This window comes from Oncorhynchus nerka, linkage group LG1, assembly GCF_034236695.1.
Source record: "Oncorhynchus nerka isolate Pitt River linkage group LG1, Oner_Uvic_2.0, whole genome shotgun sequence".
NCBI classification, from domain to species: Eukaryota; Metazoa; Chordata; class Actinopteri; order Salmoniformes; family Salmonidae; genus Oncorhynchus; species Oncorhynchus nerka.
In genome coordinates this window covers 13769762-13794201 of record NC_088396.1, presented here as the reverse complement: position 1 = coordinate 13794201, position 24440 = coordinate 13769762, and the positions used below count along the sequence as shown (strand labels likewise).

Below are 24440 nucleotides of genomic sequence, written 5' to 3'. Positions count from 1 at the left end.
TCCCTTCACTCCAGTCAGGATCCAGCCTTTCAGCCGGCAGAAAGCTAATGAGTCTTTGTGTGGCTAGGGTGAGTAAGACAGAGAGGGGGAGGTAGAGAGGAAGGGATAGGGAGAGTTAAAGAGAGAGTGCCTATCTTCATTTAACAATAAACATATGGTACCGGCAGTGGCAGTCAGGGCTGGGAAATGTACAGGTCTCTCTGTGCCTCTCCCTATCTCTCCCTCTCAGCCGGCACTCAAGCCCTCAGAGTGGCAGGGTGGCAGCAAGTCAGTGGACTGAAGCAAAATGGGAGCCCTTCATTTATCATGTGTCACCTCTTTTTGAGTGCTTAATTTTTCTCCCAAGTCTCACTGTGAGAAGGGGGTCAAAGGAGTCGGAAAACACACCAGTGGACACAGGTCAGTCGTTTCTACCAGAGTTGGCACAAAGTGCACCCTTATGTATTCGTTTGCAGGACCTGATGTGTCATGACTTGCTACAGATGCTGTGGGCTTGTTAGTATAACTTGGGGACGAGAGCTTTCACTGGGACTCCATATAATAGCAGATCTGCAATGTGAGTCTTGTGTGTCACCTCTGTTGATGGTGATTTGCGAACCTAATGAATGGGGAAATTGTCCGTTGGATTCAGAATGTGAGCGTGCCACCGCGGGCTGTGGATACAGTTCCTAAAGGAACACAGTTGGTTTGTACAGTGCATGTGTGTGCGCTCAGTGAAGCCAGCACAGGGAGGGGCTTTGCAAGCAGGCTTTTGCTGCATTATTGCTCCCAGCATTTTCTCAAGCACCGTGGTGTATTCCCAGCCTTGATTAGGTAGAACACAACATTGGAGGAGACAAAGAAAAGAACTGCATGATGTAGAGGAGGAACGAGCTCTGTTCTCTGGCTTGTGCTGTTAGAAGTGGAGTCTGCTTACATTAGCCACTGTGTTACAATACAGATGATGTTACCCTGTCCGGGTGGATCTATTTTGGGATAGCTACAGTGTGAAATAAGACATCGGGATCCTTGTTCATACAGAACATTCTATTTGTGTACTTGTGGTTCTGTGTGAAGTTGGTAATAGGATATTTGTCTTGTAATATTCTTAATTTGTGTGGTTTCCTCAAAAATGATTATCCTCCTTAATCTATATTGTATTCATGCGTTTTCAGATGTAGAGCTGCAGTGACATTTATGTTTCACAGACATAGGGCTGGAGGAGTATCACTGTGAAATCACTATTTGTGCTAGTATATCAGCATTTCCATGGAAACCACTTTGGCTATCAAAGAATAGCGCAGCATCCGCTGAGGGCTAAGAATAGGAATGGTTTTTCAACAATGGGGAACTACTGAAAATAATGACAAAATAGACTTACATTGTATGGGCCGGGCCATACCATTTGTCAAATGGAACTCAAATGTCCATACTATTTTGTATTTCTCCTGAATTACATGGAGCATTGTCCAACTTCCCAGTTGGACACCAGTAGAAAAAGAGGTATTAACCCTCTTATACCTTTTTACGTTTCCTCCGTTGATTATAGTCTACATAGAAAGGCTCAGGAGGTTACAGGAAACTGCTCAATGTCCTTGACATTTACGGTGTTTCATTTTCACACCGAATGACCCAAAAGGTGAATGAAAGTCTTTCAAGTTTTTCAATTATCTTAGCATTCAGGCAGTCTTTGATAAGTTGCGGTATCTGTGCACCCTTTGATGCTAAATGATAAGGTCAAGTGGCCATTCTGGACTGATTCAATATTTCATGAATGGAAATGCTGATCGGTTTTGGATCAAAGTATGTAGAGTTTGTTGTGATCCATTCAAGTGACAATGGAACAGAGTGATTGGCGTCAACAGTATGAGTTGCCTACTGTACATGCAGCGGGCGCCTCACGTTGGACATTCCACAGTGCAAAAGGTACTGTAGTCGATGTTGAATCTCCTCCAGGTGCAAGCAGATCTATGTCATAGTAACTACCACACATGGTCAAAATAAAATGTAAAAGTCGATTTAACGTACAATTTTACGGCAGCCGTCTGCAATAGGATTGTGAGTTTGCTTAACATTTTGGCATATAAATGAACAAACATGCATTCTTAAGTTAAATTGCATGTTCACTCAACTTTGAATTATAGGTTGAGTGAACAATGAACAGACAATTTAACTTGAAAATTATTCTACCTTTCAGTATTACATACATCAGAAGGCCTTTCTTTGAGGGCCTAGTTGAAACTCCTGGTTAACAGGCCATATCAAGACTGCAAGTGCCATTATGCTGGCTTGCAAAGTGATGCGTAATTCCTATTGGAATCCTGACAGAGTGAGAATATCTGACAATTTGAACTTTTAATCCCCTGCATTGAGTATGACTGCCAGAGTAGGGAAGGTTGATTATTGAGACGACCTATGTCATATAAACTGGTAAGGCCATCTCAGTAACGGGTGCAAAACATCCAACTACTAACAGATTGGATTAGTTTAGAAAAATGTATTTAATTTATGTTAGTGTAGCATCAGATATTAATCAACTAAACACAGATATTGAAACAAACAATTCTGAAAATATGATCATATTTGAAATGATAATGATGGGTATGGCTTTCAGTGGTTTTGAGCAAACATACATTTGTAATTTGACTTGTCAACCTTCAAATTCAGCTCACTTCGATCTGAGTTTGTTGATTCAACTACAATTGTAAGGCAACCAGCTGCAATATGATTGCGTATTTGGTCAACATTTGGTCATATAACTGAACCAACAGCAGTGTTGCCTTCCAAAGGCACACATGAATTTGTAATTCGACTCAACAAGTTTTTATACATTCAGCTCAAATTGAGCAAAATTTGTTCACACATTACCTCAATGTCTTGTCCTTCTGAAGTCTTGTTTCCTTATTTCCGTGTCGAAAACAAAGAGGAGTCGGAGAGAGAAGCTGCCAGTCATTCTTCCCTAGCTCTGCTATCTATCTGTATGATAATGGTCTCTACAAAATGCAATTACTATCGTTTGTGTAATAACGCATAGCTTTATTGATGTCTAAAATGACATTATTCATATCAAAATAATTGCTACTAGATTACTGATGCAGACAGTGACTGGCTGAAGACCAAGTGATGTAACATGATTTGTGGGGGGAAGGTATAGCAAGTTCCAGAAAAACAGTGTTTGACAGTTACAAAAGTAAGACTTCTTAAAGTCAGTAACCTAATTTGGCACTCAGTATCTGTGTAGTTGACTGATGAGCCTGCTCTTGTTTTGATTGGTTTAATTGCACCATCAGTCAGAGTTTAATGGCTGTCACTGGTGGCTGCTCTCCGCTGGCCTCTCTTGTAGTCGTCTGCTGTGCAGTGGCATCGGGGAAGATGAGCTACTCAGAAAGGGGGCTGTATCCCGAATGGTGCCCTATTCCTAATGGCACACTATTCCCTATCTAGTGCACTACTTTTAACAAGATCCCTACTATATAGGGAATAGGGGGCCATTTTGGACGCAACCAGGGTCTTTCCTCGGTCTCTGTGACACTGAAAGCTAGCTAAACACTCAGGTTCCTTTATTCAGCCAATGGCACTTTTACAGCCCTCTGGGTGCTCCTCCCGGTCCACTGGAAAATGTCCACTTTCTTTTATAGAAGGTATAACCATGTCACTCAAAATGTCCCCCTAAATACTACAAATCATGCCTCAGATTGGAACCCCTCTAAGGAGGAGCACTGAATGTGCAACGTTAACCATTTCACAAATCCCTGTTTGATTTTTACATGCATGCATCTTATGCGCACACACCCACACACATTCACGTGCGCACGCACACACCCACACACATTCAGACAGTTTTTACAGGCATATTTAAATTCACTGCATATCCCAGAATAAGTAAAGCTGTAGTCAGGCTTTTTAAATTTCCCCTAAAATGTAATTAATACATTTTGAAGCCAGTGGATAATTTCAATCAGTAGCCGGTTGGATGCATTCATTGTGTTTCTGAGGTGCAACAGCAATTAAGTACAGTCACATAATGTTTTACATTTTTCATATGGTGCTGTGGCCGGATACTAAAAGCCTGCTTTGGGCATTAACGTCTCATTTCATTTTCACCCCATGTTGTTCTTTTGTGATACATTTTTTATTGAGTTGAACAACAGTCAGGCAGTGTTTTTATGAATACCATCACGAGGACAGGGCAGAAGAAACAATCTCAGTCCGATGTCCTTTTTCTGTGGTCACTCAATCAAAGACAGCAGAATGAACTTCCTGAGGTAGACGTATCATGCAATCCGCAGCCTTTGCTACGGGGGGGGGGGGGGGGCAGCAGCTGGGGTGTTGCAGCAGCTGGGGGTGTTGCAGCAGCTGGGGGTGTTGCAACAGCTGGGAGTGTTGTGTTCTGTGACTCATTGCTAATTGACTGTGTTGAGGAGTACTGCCCAGACCGGCGGGGCCTAAGCTGGGCATTAAATCATGTGTTACCTTCCTTCCCTGTTGATTGTTGCAGTGGCGGAGACGGAGAGGAAGGCCATGAGCGGAATACTTAAGAGAAGGTTTGAGGAGGTGTCCTCCTCGCCGTGCTCCTCGTTGCGGGAGTCTGATTACGAGGTCTCCTGCAGCGAGAGCGGGGACAGCAGCGACAGTGTCAACCCCTCGGCCTCGGGTACCTTCACCCGTGAGTCACCTGGCTCCCATACACACAAGCACACATGCACATACACACACACTGCTCTCTCCCCCTACAGTCAACGAAACACTCAAAACACTACAAAACACTCATTGATATGCTCAACACTGACACAGTGTCGAAAGAACAAACAAATAGCTACATTCATTGTTCATATTGTACATTAGTGAAAGAGACATTCGTTTTTTAATGAAGCATGTGTCATTCTGATGTTACTAATCCATCATAATGTTGCTTTTGTAATGGATGTTGAGTGTGTTAGAAAACCTATTGTCAATAATGACTTGTGATGACTGATATTCTGAGTTCTGAAGCCAATACCAACCCATGGCCAGTAGGAATATAATTCCGATAACACAGTTGAAGAGGAAAGAAAAAAAGCTGGATCAATCTGTGTGCTTTAACCCTGAAATCGGCCACATATTTTTATGTGGGGGGGGGGGCATTTTGACCCCAAACTGGTAATGATTGCAAAGAGACACTCTCTGTCAAGCAGTAACACTTTAGATTTTATTAGGTTTTTGTAAAACAAGTAAATGGTTTAATTTCTCAAAAATAATTTAGGTTTAAAAAATCTCACATGTGTAGTCAAATTTGATGTTTGAAAACATACGTTTTTGTATGTTTACCATGCTATGAACAGATTTTGATCAATTTCTTTCATAGCCACTTCTTACGAACAAAGTGTGTGCTTCTGTGATGCTCAGAGGCTGAGAAATTGGTGACTGAGCTAATCTGACATAACGGTAGGACCTAAAATGGCCACCAATATGGGCAATATATGGGCCTATTGATTTTTTTTATAGTGGCTGCCATGCCCCCCATGGGCCAAATCTGGGGTGGCTCCATATCCATATATTTTCAGGGTACACACTGTACACTATATATACAAAAGTATGTGGACACCCCTTAAAATTAGTGGATTTGGCTATTTCAACCACACCCGTTGCTGACATGTGTATAAAATCAATCACATATCCATGCAATCTCCATAGACAGAAATTGGCAGTAGAATGGCCTTACTGAAGAGCTCAGTAATTGCAGCTATTGGTGTGGCTGTTGGTGTGTCAGCCTCTCTAAGAAGCTCTCAGTCGAGTGAACCTGTTCTCCGCTCCACAGCTACTTATTGGAAAGGCTACAGCCAGTTTGGCAGGCACCACTGATGGCGCCGCTGATAAAAAGAACTGTGTATTAGATGACCTGTATCTTTCTATGAGCAGATACGATGTTATTCGTAGGAAAAATGCAAAAATTTGGTGGATGATTCCTCAGGGGACAGATCTATGTTGTGTTTGGTGACAGATGCATAGGAGGACCAGGAGGACGCTACTCTCAGCTCTAGTCTGCACTATGCAGCACAACACATGGCTCCCCCAGCTTCTCCCCACTAAAGAGGTGCCACAATGTATCAGGCTTGCTCCTGAGATGTACAGTAGCATTGTCTCCTGGGGAATACAGAACAAACCTGTCTTGGGTCACGTTAGTGTTGAAGAAATAACCCAGCTCCTCTCCTGGTGTGATTGCTTTTAGTGAAGCATCCTTGGAATTGTGAGGTCTTTGAAAAGGGCTACTATGTATTCTCAAAGATACATTTTTAGAAATGTTTGAGGCAACCCTCATCGGAAATGGACAAGAAAACGGAAGAAATACAGAGAAATATACAACTATGTTAGGTATTGCAAGCTTTAGAAACAAAGACAGCCACACACTCCGTATGTATAACCTCCCAGTAATTTATTGGGTAAAAAAAACACCAACGTTTCGACATCACTGTGCCTTCTTCAGGGTGCAAGCTTGAAAACCATGTGGATACCCGAAACAACAACTTATAAACCTTTTTTCAAGACAATAAAGAAAAATTCCAATCGTGAAGCCCAGACTGGTATTGCCATGTTGTTAATGAAGACATTGTCCTTATGGCACAGAGTGGAGAGCTGCACCAACCAGATGGTCCCCATTTGTCCTGTTTGTCTGACCTCAAGTGACCGCTGGGAAAGTGACTCTACATCCAGGCCTGGGAGGGGGATTATTTATGCTATCAGTCTTTGCTTTCCTTTTTTCCCTCCCTCCCTCCCTCCCTCCCTCCCTGCCTCTCATAGAACTGCCCTTAAAAAGCCACAAGTAGGATCGACATGCCAAATGGCAGAGTTGGGATGATGAAACACTGCTTGACTAAACTGGGTTGAGTTAAGGCTTTTTATTGTTGTCTGAGAGCTAGCAAAATGACTCCTGAGGTTCTAGGGTCATGAGAAGTCAAATAAAAATAGGTATTCAAATCATGCAAATAGTAAGTAAGCACAGAATAGAAAGGTTTGGCTACACATCTACACCATTGAGAGCGCATCACAGACAGCAAAAACATACAACACTTTCCTATGTACATTATGCAGTTTTAAATAGGTGCATTTCCTTGAAACAGTGTCCTTGTTCTTGTATGCTGTAATGATGGTTAAATTGAGCTTTTTGTCATACTGGTGGTTCCACCACGTGGAACTGGTTCATCTTTCATTCATGTATGAACAAATAACCCTGCTTCCCCCTGTTATTCATGTATGAGTAGGCCAGCTATCACTGCTTTTTAACGTTCCTTTTAACCATCCACTTCTTGTGTTGTCATTTGGTCCTCTAGCTGACTCCATACTGAAGCGAGAGAAGCGTGTGAGGACGAGGAGGGTGCACTTTGAGAACGTGACGGTGTACTACTTCAGCCGGCGCCAGGGTTTCACCAGTGTGCCCAGTCAGGGAGGCAGTACGCTGGGCATGTCCAACAGACACAGCTGTGTCAGGCAGTTCTCCCTGGGAGAGTTTGCCCTGGAGCAGGAGAGGATCCACAGAGACATGCTCCGAGATCATCTGAAGGAGGAGAAGATCAACTCCATTAAACTCAAGGTATTGAAGGAAAAGGAAGCTACTGAGCTAATGAAATGTACTGCACACAGGGAGATGATATAATGCATCGTGATAAACAGACGGTACTCCATGCACAGTTGTGACATAGCATATCCTCGTAGAAATCCAGAATGTGTTTTCAACGGCTAACTCTGTATCCTCTTTTGAGATGCAGCATGGCATTTGTTTCGGGCTGGTTGCTTACTCTTCAGACCGGACTGAATCTGATCCCCTCTCGTTGGTTTTCAGCTGACTAAGAACGGTACAGTGGAGTCGGAGGAGGCCAACACGCTCACGGCTGAGGACATCTCTGACGATGACATTGATCTGGAAAACACGGAGGTGGACGAGTACTTCTTCCTCCAGCCCCTCACCACGAAGAAGCGTCGGGCTCTGCTGCGGACCTCGGGGGTGAAGAAAATTGACGTGGAGGAGAAGCACGAGCTGCGGGCCATCCGGTTGTCCAGGGAGGACTGTGGCTGCGACTGCAGAGTGTTCTGTGACCCAGAGACATGTGCGTGCAGCGTAGCAGGAATCAAATGTCAGGTAAATCTCTGGGTAGAGTCTGACCCAGACATACTGACACTGACGTATCGTTAAGTGATCAAATATTTTAGACGCTGTAGATGAAAGCCCTCCATTATTGAAAAAGCATTATATAATTACAGTTGCTTATCTGATATTGCCAAAAGGATTACACTAATGTGTCTATTACATGCAAACTGCAGAATACATGGTCATATAACCCAATGTGGTCCAATCTACAGGTGGACCGCATGTCTTTTCCCTGTGGCTGTACCAAGGAGGGGTGTAGCAACGCGGCCGGCCGGGTGGAATTTAACCCCATCCGTGTACGGACCCACTTCCTGCACACCATCATGAAGCTAGAGCTGGAGAAAAGCCGCGAGCAGCAGCAGGCCTCCTCTGCCAATGGTTACCATGGCGAAAGCAACGGCCACAGCCACGGCAACCCGCTGGTCCAGACCCAACATAGTCTGGAGTACTCTCTGACAGACCCAACACTTCAACAGTCTGCCATCATGCACCTCCAGACAGCTGACAACATGGAAGAGCCTCTAGATGATGAGGATGAGGACGATGAGGAGAATGAGGAGGATGAGGAGGACGAAGAGGACAACAGCAGTTTATGCAGCGGACTGTCTGACTCCAGCACTCAGAGCTTGGCTAACAGTGACTCTGAGGAAGAGGAGGACGATGAGGAGGAGAAGTCGGAGGACTTTGAGGATGGTGTGAGCACGCCGCCTGTGTCCCACACAGAGGTTGTTCCCCTGTCCTCTGTGTTGTGTTACTCTGATGGCACCTTGCCACAGGACAACCACATTGAAAAGCACATGAATGGAAACTCTTATTTACTCAGCTCCCAAGCCGAGTATTATCAGCAGGAGAACCCCAGTGCTGTTGCCTCTGCCAACGGGACGGCCAGCCAACCCAATGAAACTTACGGAGAGGCCTTATCATTCCCACACCCAGTTAGCACTAGCAACGGGGCCATGCCACAAGGACCATTCAACATGGCCGCCGACAAGGCAGAGCACTACACAGACTACCCCCACCAGGCTGAGGAACAGTACACCAATCAACACTTTACCCTGACCAACGGCAGAGCAGCAACCACTGCCATGGGCTGCTGCACACCTGACCTGGAAAACAACATGGTCCAATCTAAAGGAACATTCCCTGAGCAGCCTGGGGGCATTAGCCAGATGGAGTTCCACAACAACTACCTGAACAATAAGAGCTCCCAGGAAGGCTACGGTAGTAATGGGAAGTGTTTTGTAGCAGAGCAGCCAAAGGAAGTGTCTAGTGCTCATGATTTGTCTGAAGGGCCTTCTCTAGCAGACAGTACAAAGACACCTGCATTAGCAGAGAATCTCCCCCAGGTCGCACCAGTTTAGTTGGCCTAGCTTGCCTGTCTGTAGACTTCATGTTGTGTCTTTTCTTAATGAACGACCCACTGGGCACAGTTCAATGTCAACTAACGTGAATTCAATGTGAAATAAACAAAAAATGTTAATTTGTCATTTAGGTTAAAAGCTAGGTGAAAGAAAATACTAAATGCCCTTACATTGATAATTTTTTGCAAATCCAATCAGTTTTCGACATTGATTCAATGTCATCGCATAGATTTTTGGGTTGAAATGACGTGGAAACAACATTGATTCAACCAGTTTTTGGCCCGTGGGAAGGCTGACCAAGTGTTGAAGATCTTTATGGCCTTTAATGGGAACTAAACTTTCCAAGTAATTCGCAAGACCATACATTACATTGACATTACTTAGCTACAGGTTCCATGATGAGAAACATTTCTAATGAACCCGCTGATTTCTAGTATTCTAAAGTGCAAGATGGAATCAGTCAACAAAAACTGAACGCTATAAGCCTGTGCATTGCATCTCGTAATTTAAAGGTAAAGTTTTAAGAATATATTGTGAGTGGGACTTTTCTATGTCTGTGTCAAATGTGCAAAAAAAATATTGTCACAGTTTATTTATTGGTTCTGAAGTATGTGTATACTTATGTTTTGATAACTATAAATGCATGTTCTTTTGGGTCTTTCAATGGCATTTACGAGAAATTGACCATGGTCAATTTGGGTTGATAAAATCTGTCTCAATGTACTGTACAAACCTTATTATTGTGTTGTCACTTGTAAATCCACGCTTTTATATGGTCTTATAACAGACTACCACTTGTATTTATTTATTTTGAATTATAATGCCAAGAGCATCATTTCATTGGAAACATTCAAGTGTTTAGACTACGAATGTAGTACTTTGACAGCTCTCAAAGACCATATACAGCTATCAAATATATGGGAACAACAGGACAATAATATGATCAGTAAATCATATTTTATGGGGCTTTAATTTAAAAATAAACATGGCATAATAAAAAATACAAAACTGGGGACAACATAGGTATTGCTGAGTTGGACAGGGAAATGATTTCAAGTACATATTTACACAAACGTTCCATTCTCTTATGACAACTGACAGTAAATACCTGAAGAGATTGGTTGTACAGACGAGAACATTATGGTGTGACACAATTATTGAAGTGTGAAGAGCAATAATAACAGGGCATTTTGAAGGTTTTAATGAAAGCCATGTCACACTCTTGAGAGCCACATCAGGCATTTGAGGTCGGACAATCAAGCAAGCCTACGATTCATATCAGCGCCAAGTTAGAGAATGACAGATCAGCCTGGGAGAAAAGACATTGGGAGAAAAGGCCCTTGAACGTAAGGCCATTGAACAGAATGCTCCATATTTTGTATTGCTACAACTGTATTAAAACGTTAGGGACAGCCTTTACAATGAAATACCAACATTCCCTCTCCATAAAAGGAGTGGGCAGCCCTGCATGTATCCCTGTCTAAGTCTGCACCTTGTCTCTATTCAACCAACACTACTTGATTTGTGATTCTGCACCTGACTGAAACACAAAATAATGTTACCTCACCTCATTGGCAAACAAAGTGTATCCAGCTGTCAGCCAATCAGTGCTACTGTATGGACTGTACAGTATCAGTGCCAAAGCATTTAAGGGAAGGCAAGATACAGTAACATCGCATCCAATTGAGTAATTCTGCTGTGTTTATGATTTTCAGTATTTATTATGAATGATATATTGAAATGTGTATTTATTGTGCTTTACTGAACTGTCTGTATTGGATAAAAACATGTTTCTGTCTAAAATGTTGCTCGTTTCATGACGGTTGTGAGTCGTACAGCTCCATGTGCCTGATTTCCTTATATCGCTTACTATAATGTGAAACAGAATACTTTTTGTATGGAATGGTATAAATGTTTCAATGTGTGTTTGGTTTCTTAACGTTAGATAAAGCCAAAATGTTATGCAATTTTTTTGTTGCGTTTTTGCTTTAACAATACATGACCTTTAAATAAAATGAAACCATGTGTTGTTTTTCTTTATACGTTTAGCTTGAACAACTTTTATTTAGAAAAAGGGTACACCAACAACCCAGTAAGGATGGGTCAAGGATGAATTCCTTTGTGCACAGCGCCCTCTCCCGTTGAACATAAGAAATGGTGAAGAATGGTACTCATGTCATACAGCATAGGTATGAAACTCATTCCATGGAGGACCTGGCATCCACAGGTTTCACACCCTTGTACTTGATTGATGAATGAAGGTCACTAATTACTAATGATCTCACCTCACCATCTCGGGCTTAATTGAAAAGTAAACAGACACTAGGCCCTCCATGGAACGAGTTCGACACCCCTGCCGTATTCAGTCATTGTACTCATTACAGAGTTCCTTTTACTAAAATGGAAAACCTCAAGGATCCAAACAAAAGGCACACAGTTCTAATTAATTGACAGACTGCAATAGACCCATCTGTTTCTCAGTCCCAGACATATTCAAATAGTTAAAATTCTAACATTCCATTGTCAGTCAGCATTCTCCCATCGATTCGTATAAACTAGCCCACACCCTTGCATCTAAACACTGACATTTGTGTGATACTGGGAGCTCTGAGACTTGACTCAAAAAAATACAATCATACATGTTGTAAACCAAGTTAACATTTTTCCCCTTTCTTTCTACATATACATTTTCCAATCCCCATGAACATGATACAAAAACATGTACATTCATTTAATTCAAGAAAATTATTTTACAAAATGTGTTGTCAAATATAGAAAAATACATTCCAAAGAACTATGCATGTTAAGATGTGTCAACCTTAAATTATTCCCTAAAACCCTGACATCTAAAACTTTATTCGATTTTTGATAAAAAGTAGGCAGGGCCCAATCAATCTAGCGAATTCCTGTAAAGAGAGATTTCAAAGAAAATAAATATAAAAAATACTATTTCATTGCAGTTAAACTTGAAAATCAACCAGATTGTACACAACAGGTCATTTTCAAATACCACAGCAGTGACTGGATTTGTGTTTAAAAATGCTATGGTGATAAAGTCTCAAAAAGGTTAACCGTATACATGATTAAAACACCTTTGAACTCCCCAGCCAAGCAATATGGAAAAGCAAAAGAAAATTATTTATCATCTTGCAAATACCGGACAATTATGAATTAGAGGTGCCAAATAAAACTACATGACTCAAGCCCTTGGTTAAAAAGCCACTTTGGAGACTTCATATTTGATCAGAATTAGCTGTTCATAAAGTGAGAGGCACTGTATGGGCAACATATAGACATCATTCTCAATCTGCTTGTGAGGAAAACCAGCTGGAGGAGAGGGGACCCTCTAGTAGTGGTAATGGAGGATGCATATCTAGTGGTTTCCTGTCACATCTGATAGATTAGTTCACATAATAAAAATAGGCAGTAGTGGTAGATGTTGAATAACCTATAATACACTTTTTAAAATAGATTTTCCCCGTATACTTCTTAGCCAGTAGTTCTGAAAGTAGAGCTTACAAGCCAAAAATTATCACCGAAAATTGCATACATCACATATGTGCCCCACGTAATTTCTCACGCCGAGGGGCTGAACCTCATTGGCTGGAACTCAAATTGCTAGGGGGCTGGCCCACGTGGGGGAAAATGTAAGGAAAATGGCACTGCACCGCTTCCAGTAAATGGATTTGTGGCTAATTGAGGTAAGACAGTAATTTTCCTCATAGATTGTTCTGGAGCATGTCTTTAATAGAAAAGAAGAAAAAAAAACTTGATTAGTCTTTGGTGTATAACATCGAAGTTATTCAGTTTGTGCAAGAGGCAAGTGCACTACTGCATTATTTGACAGTCCATTGTTGTTGGTTTTCACATTTATATTAATAAATTATTCAGTGTGGGCAATAAAGAACAAACCTTGGTAATTAAATAAAATGTCATGTTGATTTCCCGCCGAAGTACACACTATAAAAATAAAAAAAAACGTATTCTTCAAAGAAATCTCTCTTCATTCAGTATCCATCCAAAGTCTTTCCACAGTCCTAGCTACCTCCATCAATCTACAGAGAGCATTTGGCGTGTAAGACAAGAAAAACAATTCCTTTACACAAATCATGATTTTTTTTTTAAAAGGAATAAAACAAACAGTCTTTAGTATCAGTTTGAACGCTTCCTTCCCGAGGTTACGTTCTCCTCAAATCGCAAACTTTCCAGCAGCAGTTCTTCTACGTATAAAAATAAATACAAATTCAACTTCGATAATAAAACGTAACAAAAATGTACGCCAATTGCTACTTGTTCTAATGGTCCTAGGATACCAAGGCACACATCGTCCACCATGTGTGTCTTGTAGTCAGACGTAGAGCCACAGCTGGTATCTGTCTGAGGGGTTACAGGCCACCAACGAGGGGTGCTCATGACGAGCACTCAGACACAGGTTCCATCCTGGGATGTAGAATAACTGGTTCTACAGGGAGGAGAAACAGATTAGTCACCAACATCCTCAGTAGGAAATCACTGACATCCACTTCTATGGTGAAGATGATGCAAGAGAACAAGGCAAACGCCCAACAATTTCATAATAATTGACAGTTAAAAAAAAGAAAAACAGGCTTTCAAGTAGAAATGTTGACTGAGCCCATTAGGATAGAAATGTGGGTATTTGGTCTCACCTCCCTTAACTCCCACTTCTGTTCTGCTCCTACAAACGTATTGCGGCCTTTATACTGGCAGTCTTCCAGCTTCACGGCTCCATCAGTCCCATGCAAACACAACTCCTTCTGAATGTTGTGCCGGATCTCATGATGGGTCGAGTACTCAAAATACTGAGGGATCACAAAAAAAAACACCAGAAGTAATCGTTTTGATTTTGAAAGTGACCGAGAAAGTACTTAGCATTTCCTTCATGACTGAACCCAGTCCCTTCATTCCCTTCCCTCTGACCTGGTTTCCTCCGAGGCCATGGCATGGATACAAGATCAGCGGTTTCCCTCCCTCGTTGTTCTCCCCTGCATCCAGACACGAGTCTTTACCTACATTTTTCACCTGGAAGCACAAGGAAAGGGATTTCAGTCAGACACACAAGCTGTTCAAACAAGCCCAGCCACCTCCCAACCTTAGGTAGTGTGGAGCTACACTCTCTCCCCTGGCCTACCCTGGAGCTCTCCTCGGAGCCCTCTGGAGATGCTAAGTGGAAACCCACTATTGCCAGAAAGCTCTCTGTGGTCTGGAAAGAGTCTGGGAGAGGGGGGACTTACCGACCCAAAGTGGAGCGGGTTGAGATCAGGCATGAAGACCTCTGGATACACATTTTTCAAATACCAGGAGAAGCTCTTGCACTGCAGCCGCTCCCGGAGGTCCACACGACGCCCGACGTCTCCGAAGGCCCTCTGTGGAAACAATTCCAGGCAGCAGCCATTAAAGAGGGGTGGGGGGGGGAGACTTTCCTCATTACTCACACTGCCCAGGCTTTGGACTGGGAGGAAAAAGTCAATTTCCACTTCCCCACAGTCAGTCTAGTGCTGGAGCTCCATTGTTGATGGGTGACTGCTTGAAGACCGCACCATGTATGGCAGAGTTTCAGGCTGCCCGATCTCGTTTCAAGTAATTGGCACGCACAAAAATTATCCGGTACACATACAGAAATACCATAGCAAATGATGAACCCTCTAGTCGAGAAATGACAGACTTTTCCCTCTCTTTGCTTCATTTAAATTCATTCATGCCATCAACGTTTCAAACGAACGCATGCAGACATTGCTCAGCCATTGATTCGCCTATTGCCAGCACAAACGCAGAGTATTCCAAGGTACAGAGAGCTTCTCCGGGCAGATCTTTAGTAGCGAGAGCATTCGAGAGAGATAATGACGTGGATGCTGTAAGCCACCGTGTGCGACGATAACGACCGTAGCTGTGCTCCTTGAAGCGGTTAGAGACACAGGGGGGGTGTTTGAAGGCAGCAGGAGAGGGCCTCTTGGCCTGCTTCACTCCGAGGTACGCAACTACACATGGCCTGAGGGGGGACTGTTTATGACGTGGAGATGAGAAAACCTGATACAGCAGCACTATGAATCCCCGTCATTTAACAGACTCTGTTGCCTCCAAAGGCTCCCCTTCCTGCCTGTTAACAACTCTAAAACACCTAATAGCCTGGAGGCCAGCAGAAGTTTTTTTTAGAAGGATACTATTCATTTCTACTTATTTCACGTCACATAGTGACACAGTTCTACGGTGCATACCAGGGACCTCAGGGGAATGGGTTTGTACATTCAACTGTGTTCAGACGATGCATAACCAAAAGATGATCTTTGTTTAGGGGTCAGTGCTCTAAAATGAGTCACTCTGGGGAGAGAGCGAGGGGGTCCCTGCCTCTATAACGAGTCTCTCTGGGGAACATGACACCAAAGCTACAAGATGAGATTAACATTTTCTTTAAGAATTTATGAAGACTATTTCCAAAACACTAATCGCATACTTTTTGAAATATTTTTTTTAATCACATCAGCCTGTGGCTGCCCAAACTTGTCCTACGAGGGGGATAACAAGTGGTCTGCAGTCAGAATGAGAACATTCATATGTCCATGTGGGATACAGCGCAGGGCAAACATTCCAGAGCCAACTGCTAAAACATAACTTTAGGGAATAGATTAACTGTTTTTAAACTCCTGTCCCATTTCTCGGGATATCAACCTGCCTAGCTGGGTTTAAAACGTACAACAATATGACAATGTCACTCAGAAATACCACATACGTCTTTGGCCAACTGGGCGGCTTGCTGGTTGCGCCGGTAGAAGATTTCCTTGTAGTCGTCCATCCAGACCTCGGCCAGCCGCACCTGGTTGCGTGCGATCACCTGGGTGCCCTTGGGGAAGGTGTGGGGGCTCTTGGTGCGGAACACGTGACCCACGATGGAGCAAGGGATGATTTCGAGCTGACCGCCACACTGCCACACCTACAGACAAGACAGAGGCAACACACCCAACACTGTTAGTCATACTTGGTAACCGGTTGGTTCGGTTCTACTGCACAATACAAAGATATAGAGAATGAATCACAAAAAAAAAAAAAAAAAAAAAATATGTAGCAGCGATGACACTAACACAAGGTGTTTTCTAACTAGAAAGCCAAGTGAATCAGCTCATACTCTGAAAGACATTTCAATATTCTCGCCGCCCCAGATTTCCATTTGTTCATCATAGCTTCCGATGAGATAGAAGTAGTCCTTGGAGATAGAGAAGAGTCCCCCAGCAAAAGTCGGTGTCCTGTGGGGTAAAAGATATCCACTGAATAGAAGGTCCGGATAAGTTTGTTTACACACAGTTGAAAAATAGACCATTCACAACCAGTTATCAAGGTAGATAGACGGGAGGTGTTTGTCATGTCAGTATTTCCTCCTGAAAAATAGGCATTCAATCATTCACATAGTTCTTCTCACTTAATAGGATAGGTCTCATCCTTCCTCCGTTGTTTCTCGTGGTCCGGTAGACTCTCCCAGCCGAAGGACAAGCCCCAGTCGAAGTTACCACGGTTGTGGTTCTGCCCGTACGGCGAGGGCTTCATAAACTCAAAAGTGTTGAGGTCAATGGTAGTGATGTCAGGACTCACTACTGCAGTGTAGTTCTCTGCTATCCTGGCCAGTAGAGGCTCAAGCCAGCCACTGAAGCATTCACCTGTTGGATACGCATTCACCACCAGCATTAAAATAGAACCACTAAATAACATAGCATTTTAAAATGCTTAAATACTACACTGGCACGGAACATAGAAGACTGTTGTATAGACAACTCAATTTAATTAACACCGATTTGATATTTTTCCCTGGCCAACCCAAAGCAGGCTGCCCAAATTTTTTTTACATTCGAATACTCATAATGTTTTGTGGTTTTCCTGCCATGCCCGAAACAGTATCTGCATAGTGCTAGTATTCTGGGGTGTAGGTGTCTAAAAAGGCAGAGCTGTTCTGGTTGTTCCAGCCTGATGACTCAGTTGTTTGATGTCTGGGCTGGGGTGTGGGTGTGCATGTACTAACAGTGAGCGTCGAGGAAGGTGAGGATGTCTCCGGTGGCCACCGAGGCTCCCAGTAGCCGAGCGGTGATCAGGCCCTTTCTCTCCCGCTGCCGCACCACATGCACGATGTGCAGCCGCTTCAAATATTCATCCAACTCCTCTTTCAAGGAGTCTGTGAAAAGGAAATGAGCCCACAGCATTGGACCATGCAGGTCTAGAACAGACAGTCAAGATACAGTAATGGACCTTGTAACACTTTCTGGGAGAATTGGCCTCTACCTCAACTTGCCCCCCCCCCAATATGGAAGTTTGCACTACATACACAGAGAGAGAGAGAGAGACACCATGGCTAGCTGCCAAGATTGCCTGATCAGTTCCTAGCCTTATGGGCCAGGGAAATAGCTTTAGTACAGATGTCTAATAGCAGGCTATTCCCAACAAACGACAGAGGGCTTTGAGTGTCACTCAGTTGGGCTGCATTGCCTGCTCCCTCGTCTTTTTACCCACAGACTCGTTTCCCCCTCAGCCTAGGGCCTGTTTACAAGAAAAAACAGACATATTTCTCCATACCACCACAGACTAGCTAGCCCCTCTTAGGAAAGTATTCACTAGCAGTGCTGCTTCCTGCTATAACCCCCTTCACAAGAAGCCGGGGCTCCAGCCTGCACATTTCATGGCACATCAGCGGGCCGCCCAGCAGGCCGACTGAAATCAATTCCAAGTGAAAACAAGGTGGTCCTGCCGTCTGCCTGGCTGGCCAGTTAGTTCCTTACCGTCCACACTGGCATCGTCCACCAGGATGATCTCCTTGAGGAAGATGGCAGGGGAGGTGTGGAGGACGCTGTACACCGTCCTCAGCAGAGTAGTCCAGCCTTCATTGTGAAACACAATGATCACGCTGGTGGTCAGCAAAGGGGGACAGCGCTTGAACGTTTGCTCGATACATCTGCAAAAGAGCATTAAAACTTTTTTTTTTTTAAAGGTATTTTTGGGTCCCTGAGAGGCCTTTCAGTGCAGGACTGTGGTTGAAACATCTGAAGTCTTCCCCTAAAGGGGTGTCTGTTTCAGTTGTTTCATTGGGATGTGAGACTCCCTTTGAAATGCCAACCGCATCAGACAGTCTGAATCTGTGTAAATTACCCCATTAAAAATAGGAACATGGACAGACTTGTTTAATTAGCCAAACAAAACGAAGCTGTTTCTTGACCCAGACACATTTACTGGGCACACATGCTGAAACAATGTTTCAGACAGAGAAACTCAGCCTGTGGTTAAAGGGAAATTTTCCTCAATAACTCAAAGAAAATATCAAAGACCTGGAGTAAAAACGGTCATTTCTGTTGTAGACACATTATGGTCATCTCCTTCCTTCTGTGGTCATTCAGTATGAGACTTTGGTTTCATATTGAGCCACTGAGACAAGACATAAAAGCATACTGAATTCCTCAATAGAGAAGCTGTTCTATCGAACACCACTAGATGGTGCTGCTATGTGATGAGGAGAAACCCCACTTTAGATGTTTGCATCATATTAGGATGTTTTACAAGATATACCCTATAATGACAGAATTTCATCATAAAACAGGGCCACCAACCCCAAGATTGACTCTACATTTTTTACACGGCTACGTAGCCGAAGCATATGGCACTGAGACAATACATTTTAGACAGTGGTGTAAAGTACTTAAGTAAAAATACTTTGAAGTACGATGTAAGTAGTTTTTTTGGGGTATCTGTACTTCACTATTTATATTAATTTATATTTTTGACAGCATTCCTGACAGAACTATGCACTTTTTACTCCTATATGTTTTTCCCTGACACCAAAAAGTACTTACATTTCTAATGCTCAGGCAGGACAGAATTATGGTCCAATTCACCTACCTATAAATATAACGCTTTGTCCGCCCTACTGCCTCTGATCTGGTGGACTCACTAAACATAAATGCTGTGTTTGTAAATTGCCAGTGTGCAAATCTGTCTATAATTATTATTATATATATTTTTTAATTGTGTCGTCTGGTTTGCTTAATATAAGGGATTTGATGGATTCTCTCACATACATACAGCTGAAGTTGGAAGTTTACATGCTCTTAGGTTAAAGTCATTAAAACTAATTTTTCAACCACTCCACGAATTTCTTGTTTTAACAAACTATAGTTTTGGCAAGTCGGTTAGGACATCTACTTTGTGCATGACAAGTAATTTTTCCAATAATTGTTTACAGACCATTGTAATTCTTATAATTTACTGTATCACAATTCCAGTGGTCAGAAGTTTACATACACTAAGTTGACTGTGCCTTTAACCAGCTTGGAAAATTCCAGAAAATGATGTCATGGCTTTAGAAGCTTCTGATAAATTATGTCAATTAGCCTGAGTCAAATGGAGGTGTACCTGTGGATGTATTAAGGCATACCTTCAAAATCTGTGCCTCTTTGCTAAACATCATGGGAAAATCAAAAGAAATCAGCTAAGAAAAAAAAAAATTGTAGACCTCCACAAGTCTGGTTCATCCTTGGAAGCAATTTCCAAACGCCTAAAGGTACCACGTTCATCTGTACAAACAATAGTACGCCAGTATAAACACCATGGGACCACGCAGCCATCATACCGCTCAGGAATTAGACGCGTTCTGTCTCCTAGAGATGAACGTACTTTGGTGTGAAAAGTGCAAATCAATCCCAGAACAGCAGCAAAGCACCTTGTGAAGATGCTGGAGAAAAAGGGTACAAAAGTATGTATATCCAAAGTAAAATGAGTCCTATATTGACATAACCAGAAAGGCCGCTCAGCAAGGAATAAGCCACTGCTCCAAAAAAGACAGACTACGGTTTGCAACTGCACATTGGGACAAAGATCGTACTTTTTGGAGAAATGTCCTCTGGTCTGATGAAACAAAAATAGAACTGTTTGGCCATAATGACCATCGTTATGTTTGGAGGAAAAAGGGGGATGCTTGCAAGCCGAAGAACACCATTCCAACCGTGAAGCATGGGAGTGGCAGCATCATGTTGTGGAAGGGACTGTCCCTGCTGCAGGAGGGTCTGGTGCGCTTCACAAAATCGATTGTATCATGAGGTAGGAAAATTATGTGGATATATTGAAGCAACATGAAGACATCAGTCAGAAAGTTAAAGCTTGGTCACAAATGAGTCTTCTAAATGGACAATGACCCCAAGCATACTTCCAAAGTTGTGGCAAAATGGCTTAAGGACAACAAAGTCAAGGTATTGGAGTGGCCATCACAAAGCCCTGACCTTAATCCTATAGAACATTTGTGGACAGAAATGAAAAAGCATGTACAAGCAAGCAATGTTACCAAATACTAATTGAGTGTATGTAAACTTCTGATCCACTGGGAATGTGATTAAATAAATAAATCATTCTCTCTCCTATTATTCTGACATCTCACATTCTTAAAATAAAGTGGTGATCCTAACTGACCTAAGACAGGGAATTTTTACTCAAATTAAAATCTCAGGAATTGTGGAAAACAGTTTAAATGTATTTGGCTAAGGTGTATGTTTACCTTTATTTTACTAGGCAAGTCAGTTAAGAACAAATTCTTATTTTCAATGACGGCCTAGGAACAGTGGGTTAACTGCCTGTTCAGGGGCAGAACGACAGATTTTGTACCTTGTCAGCTCGGGGATTTGAACTTGCAACCTTTCGGTTACTAGTCCAATGCTCTAACCACTAGGATACCCTGCCGCCCCAAATGTAAACTTCCGACTTCAACTGTACATTCATACATATATCCAGATACTTTTAGTCATGTAGTATTTTACTTGGTGACTTGAGTCATTTTCTATTAAGATATCTTTACTTGAACTCAAGTATGACAATTGGGTACTTTTTTCCACCACAGAATTTAGAGCATGGATATGGAAACAACTGTGATAAGAGCACAAATACAGCCAGTCAATTATGGAGAGACAACATACTCTGGTGGTCTGGTATCAGGACCCAGGTCACGGCTGAGAGAAATGCGGTCACTGGCGTAGAGGTTAAAACAGTGTTTCTCCTCTCCCCGGTCCTTCTCCTTCTGTTCAGCAGGGCTCAGTTTATCTGTGTGAAAGGGCTTCCCAGAGGCCCCGGGGCTGTTGGGGTCCTGAGGTGGACGCTCCAGGGATGGCCTCAGCTCAGCAGCCGTGTAGGTCCCTGGCAAACAGGAGAAGTCCCCTGCATTGTCATGCTGACGCACTGGGGCTTTGATCTGCATTTTTGGCATGGCGTCCCTAAAGTTATTGACAGCACCCATCACCATGCCCAGCATGGCATCCCGTTTGACAGCCATCTCCTTCAGCCAGGGCTCTTCTAGGGAGGGACTTTGGCTTACTACCTCACGTTGTATTAGGAAGAGAAATGTGACAAAAATAAGGGCCACTATCACCAGTTTTAAGGGGTGTAATCGCCTTCTGAGAACTCTGCGGAGACCACTCATTCTTCTGGAGATGTGTGGGGTAGATAACTTTGAGACAGTACTTCACCTACCAGTCAGTTGCACCACCAGAAGAGGTAACCTTAAAAATAACAAATGTGTCAAATTAACAGAGGTAAAAAGCAGGATCACAAAACTCAGTCTCACATGAATGGAAAACACGTATTTCTTCAAAGCTGAGAACAGACTGAAGTTCTATGCCACTTTGAATTATGACCATACACAAGCAGGAATGTAACAAGACTTGCGATTGTTTTTCTCCACAACTTACTGTCCAACAAAATAGTTGGAAAACGTGCTACTATACAGCAGTCTACTAAACGACAGGAATGACCAAGCTACTATAAAAATGATCTGGTCATAGTCCTGCATTTCCACACTCTTTTCGGGAAAATGATATGACTTACCGGGACGTTACATAAAAAGGATGGGAAATAGACTCCAAATGATTGATTTAAAAGTCCATCAAGTTTTGTCGAGCATATCGCTAAATGAAAATCATATTCAAGATAACGTGGAATTCCAGAGTAATTGTTGCCCAAAAAGAACACAGTTGTGCAGCGTTTCTCAATCTTTGCAAACTACTTCCGTCTCGTTGGATCCAGGTGCGCTCCTTTCAGGTAGAGGGTGGAACCCTTATATTTGGCACGCGTGCGTAGAGCGGATCTCCCTTCATCAAAGCCCTAAAGTCATCCCATTTGTTACATTAGTGAAACACTGCAAAACAGTGGCTTAAAAATGATGAATTTGACATTTGGCGCATGAAGTATGAGTCTATTTGTGTCAGTTGCAAACGTCACTTTGATTTACTTCAGCTACAAATCTATAACTCGCTGTGCCCAGTTTGGTCAAATCCATTTAAAAAAAAGTGTCATCTTGCAGAGTAACTTTGTCTCATGCACTATTGGAAATAGTCTACACCGGGATATGTCTGATCTTATAATGGTATCAATTCTTAAAATCATGGATTTGTTCAGCAAGTCATTCATTGAGACTGTTGCTGGGTTACACATATCGGATGAACGTATCCTAAACCTCTCTGCATCCAATCAGGCTAGAAGAATAATGGGTCGCTTACAGAATACGGGTTAGCCTATACTGCAGAAATAAGTTAGGACAATTTTTTGGTTTGTTTAACAGATCAACATCGGGCATGAGCTATGTTAGATTGTGTACACGTGTTGCATTATAGTAAGCATAATACAATTCGAACTCGAACTGTTTATCAGAATTGCCAAATATTCAAGCGAGGGCGCTCAAGCGCATCTGTTACAAAGTATCATACAGTAGGCTAACCTAAGAAAGCTATAGAACTCCTCAGATGGTAAAGAGCATTACACGACAGGCAAATCCGTTTAATGTTACGGGTTTACAGTAGAATCAAAGTCCAACCTTGCATTTAATTATTATTATTATTTTTATCTCAAGGCTTAAGGAAAGGAATGACTGAACATCTGCCACTCACCGAACATGTTGGACCCTCTGAGACATATCCCAACATATTCCTGTTTGCCAAGTCACCCCTGGCAGATGGTATTCGTAAAGTGTTCGATGCTTAAGGTGGTAAAGATAAGACGTGGACACCGTAGACATTCGGAGGAGGAATACTCCGGTGCGCAGTAGGAGTCTTGTCAAGTAGGTTCAACGAGGGACACAATTCACAGTGACTGTTCTCCTGTCCTTCTTGGTACATAGCCTACAGATCACAAGCTCCCCGAGTTGTGGAAGTTACTTTTTCATTTGCAGGACTAGTCCATCTCTATGTTATATTATATTTGATATAGGCGAATAGCTTATGCGAATAATAGGCAAGTCTCAGTGATTCGGAAATTATTAATACCCTTTGATTTTTTCCACATTTTGTTATGTTACAGCCATATTCTAAAATATATGTTTTCCCCCTCATCAATCTACACACAGTGCCCGATGTCAAAGCAAAAACAGGTTTAGATTTTTTTGCAAATGTATTAAAAATAAGAAACAGAAATATCAAATTTCAATATGTATTCAGACCAGTCGTCTTGGGTGTGACACTTCTCCCATTCTTCTCTACAAATCCTCTCAAGCTCTGTCAGGTTGGATGTGGAGCGTCGCTGCACAGCTATTTTCAGGTCCTTCCAGAGACATTCAATCCAGTTCAAGTCCGGGCTCTGGCTGGGCCACTCAAGGACATTCAGAGACTTATCCCGAAGCCACTCCTGCGTTGTCTTGGCTGTGTGCTTAGGGTCGTTGTCTGTTGGAAGGTGAACCGTTGTCCCAGTCTGAGATCCTGAGCAGGTTTTCATCAAGGATCTCTCTGTACTTTGCTCCATTAATCTTTCCCTTGATCCTGACTAGTCTCCCAGCAGTCCCTGCTGTTGAAATACATCCACACAGCATGATGCTGCCACCACCATGCTTCACCGTAAGTATTGTGCTAGTTTTTCTCCATACAGGACGCTTGGCAGTCAGGCCAAAGTGTTCAATCTTGGTTTCATCAGACCAGAGAATCTTGTTTCTCATGGTCTGAGAGTGCTTTAGGTGCCTTTTGGCA

General features: G+C 42.7%; 2 protein-coding genes across 2 annotated transcripts; one reads left to right on the top strand and one right to left on the bottom strand.

Moving 5' to 3' along the window:
* The first annotated feature begins 4400 nt into the window (after nt 1-4400).
* csrnp3 (cysteine-serine-rich nuclear protein 3) lies at nt 4401-12075 on the top strand. Its single transcript, XM_029686342.2, has 4 exons — nt 4401-4645; nt 7287-7546; nt 7796-8092; nt 8314-12075. The coding sequence occupies exons 1-4, from the start codon at nt 4444-4446 to the stop codon at nt 9460-9462; spliced, it is 1908 nt and encodes a 635-aa protein (XP_029542202.2). The 5' UTR covers nt 4401-4443; the 3' UTR covers nt 9463-12075.
* Nucleotides 12076-13188: 1113 nt separating this feature from the next.
* Nucleotides 13189-22530, bottom strand: galnt3 (UDP-N-acetyl-alpha-D-galactosamine:polypeptide N-acetylgalactosaminyltransferase 3 (GalNAc-T3)). Its single transcript, XM_029686066.2, has 11 exons — nt 22315-22530; nt 21411-21989; nt 18237-18409; nt 17486-17635; nt 16892-17126; nt 16601-16718; nt 16208-16408; nt 14715-14846; nt 14401-14502; nt 14130-14282; nt 13189-13924 (listed from the first exon to the last, which is right to left on the bottom strand). The coding sequence occupies exons 2-11, from the start codon at nt 21908-21910 to the stop codon at nt 13811-13813; spliced, it is 1878 nt and encodes a 625-aa protein (XP_029541926.1). The 5' UTR covers nt 21911-21989; nt 22315-22530; the 3' UTR covers nt 13189-13810.
* Nucleotides 22531-24440: the final 1910 nt, after the last annotated feature.

What these genes read in the sequence shown, in the direction of transcription:
- csrnp3 (XM_029686342.2), top strand. Translation starts at nt 4,444, where the DNA reads ATGTGTTACCTTCCTTCCCTGTTGATTGTTGCAGTGGCGGAGACGGAG. An exon ending in TCAACTCCATTAAACTCAAG is followed by an intron (nt 7,547 to 7,795) that starts GTATTGAAGGAA and finishes GTTGGTTTTCAG; the next exon opens with CTGACTAAGAACGGTACAGT. An exon ending in TAGCAGGAATCAAATGTCAG is followed by an intron (nt 8,093 to 8,313) that starts GTAAATCTCTGG and finishes TCCAATCTACAG; the next exon opens with GTGGACCGCATGTCTTTTCC.
- galnt3 (XM_029686066.2), bottom strand. Translation starts at nt 21,910, where the DNA reads ATGAGTGGTCTCCGCAGAGTTCTCAGAAGGCGATTACACCCCTTAAAA. An exon ending in GATGAGACCTATCCTATTAA is followed by an intron (nt 16,719 to 16,891) that starts GTGAGAAGAACT and finishes TTTACCCCACAG; the next exon opens with GACACCGACTTTTGCTGGGG. An exon ending in ATGGCCTCGGAGGAAACCAG is followed by an intron (nt 14,283 to 14,400) that starts GTCAGAGGGAAG and finishes GTGATCCCTCAG; the next exon opens with TATTTTGAGTACTCGACCCA.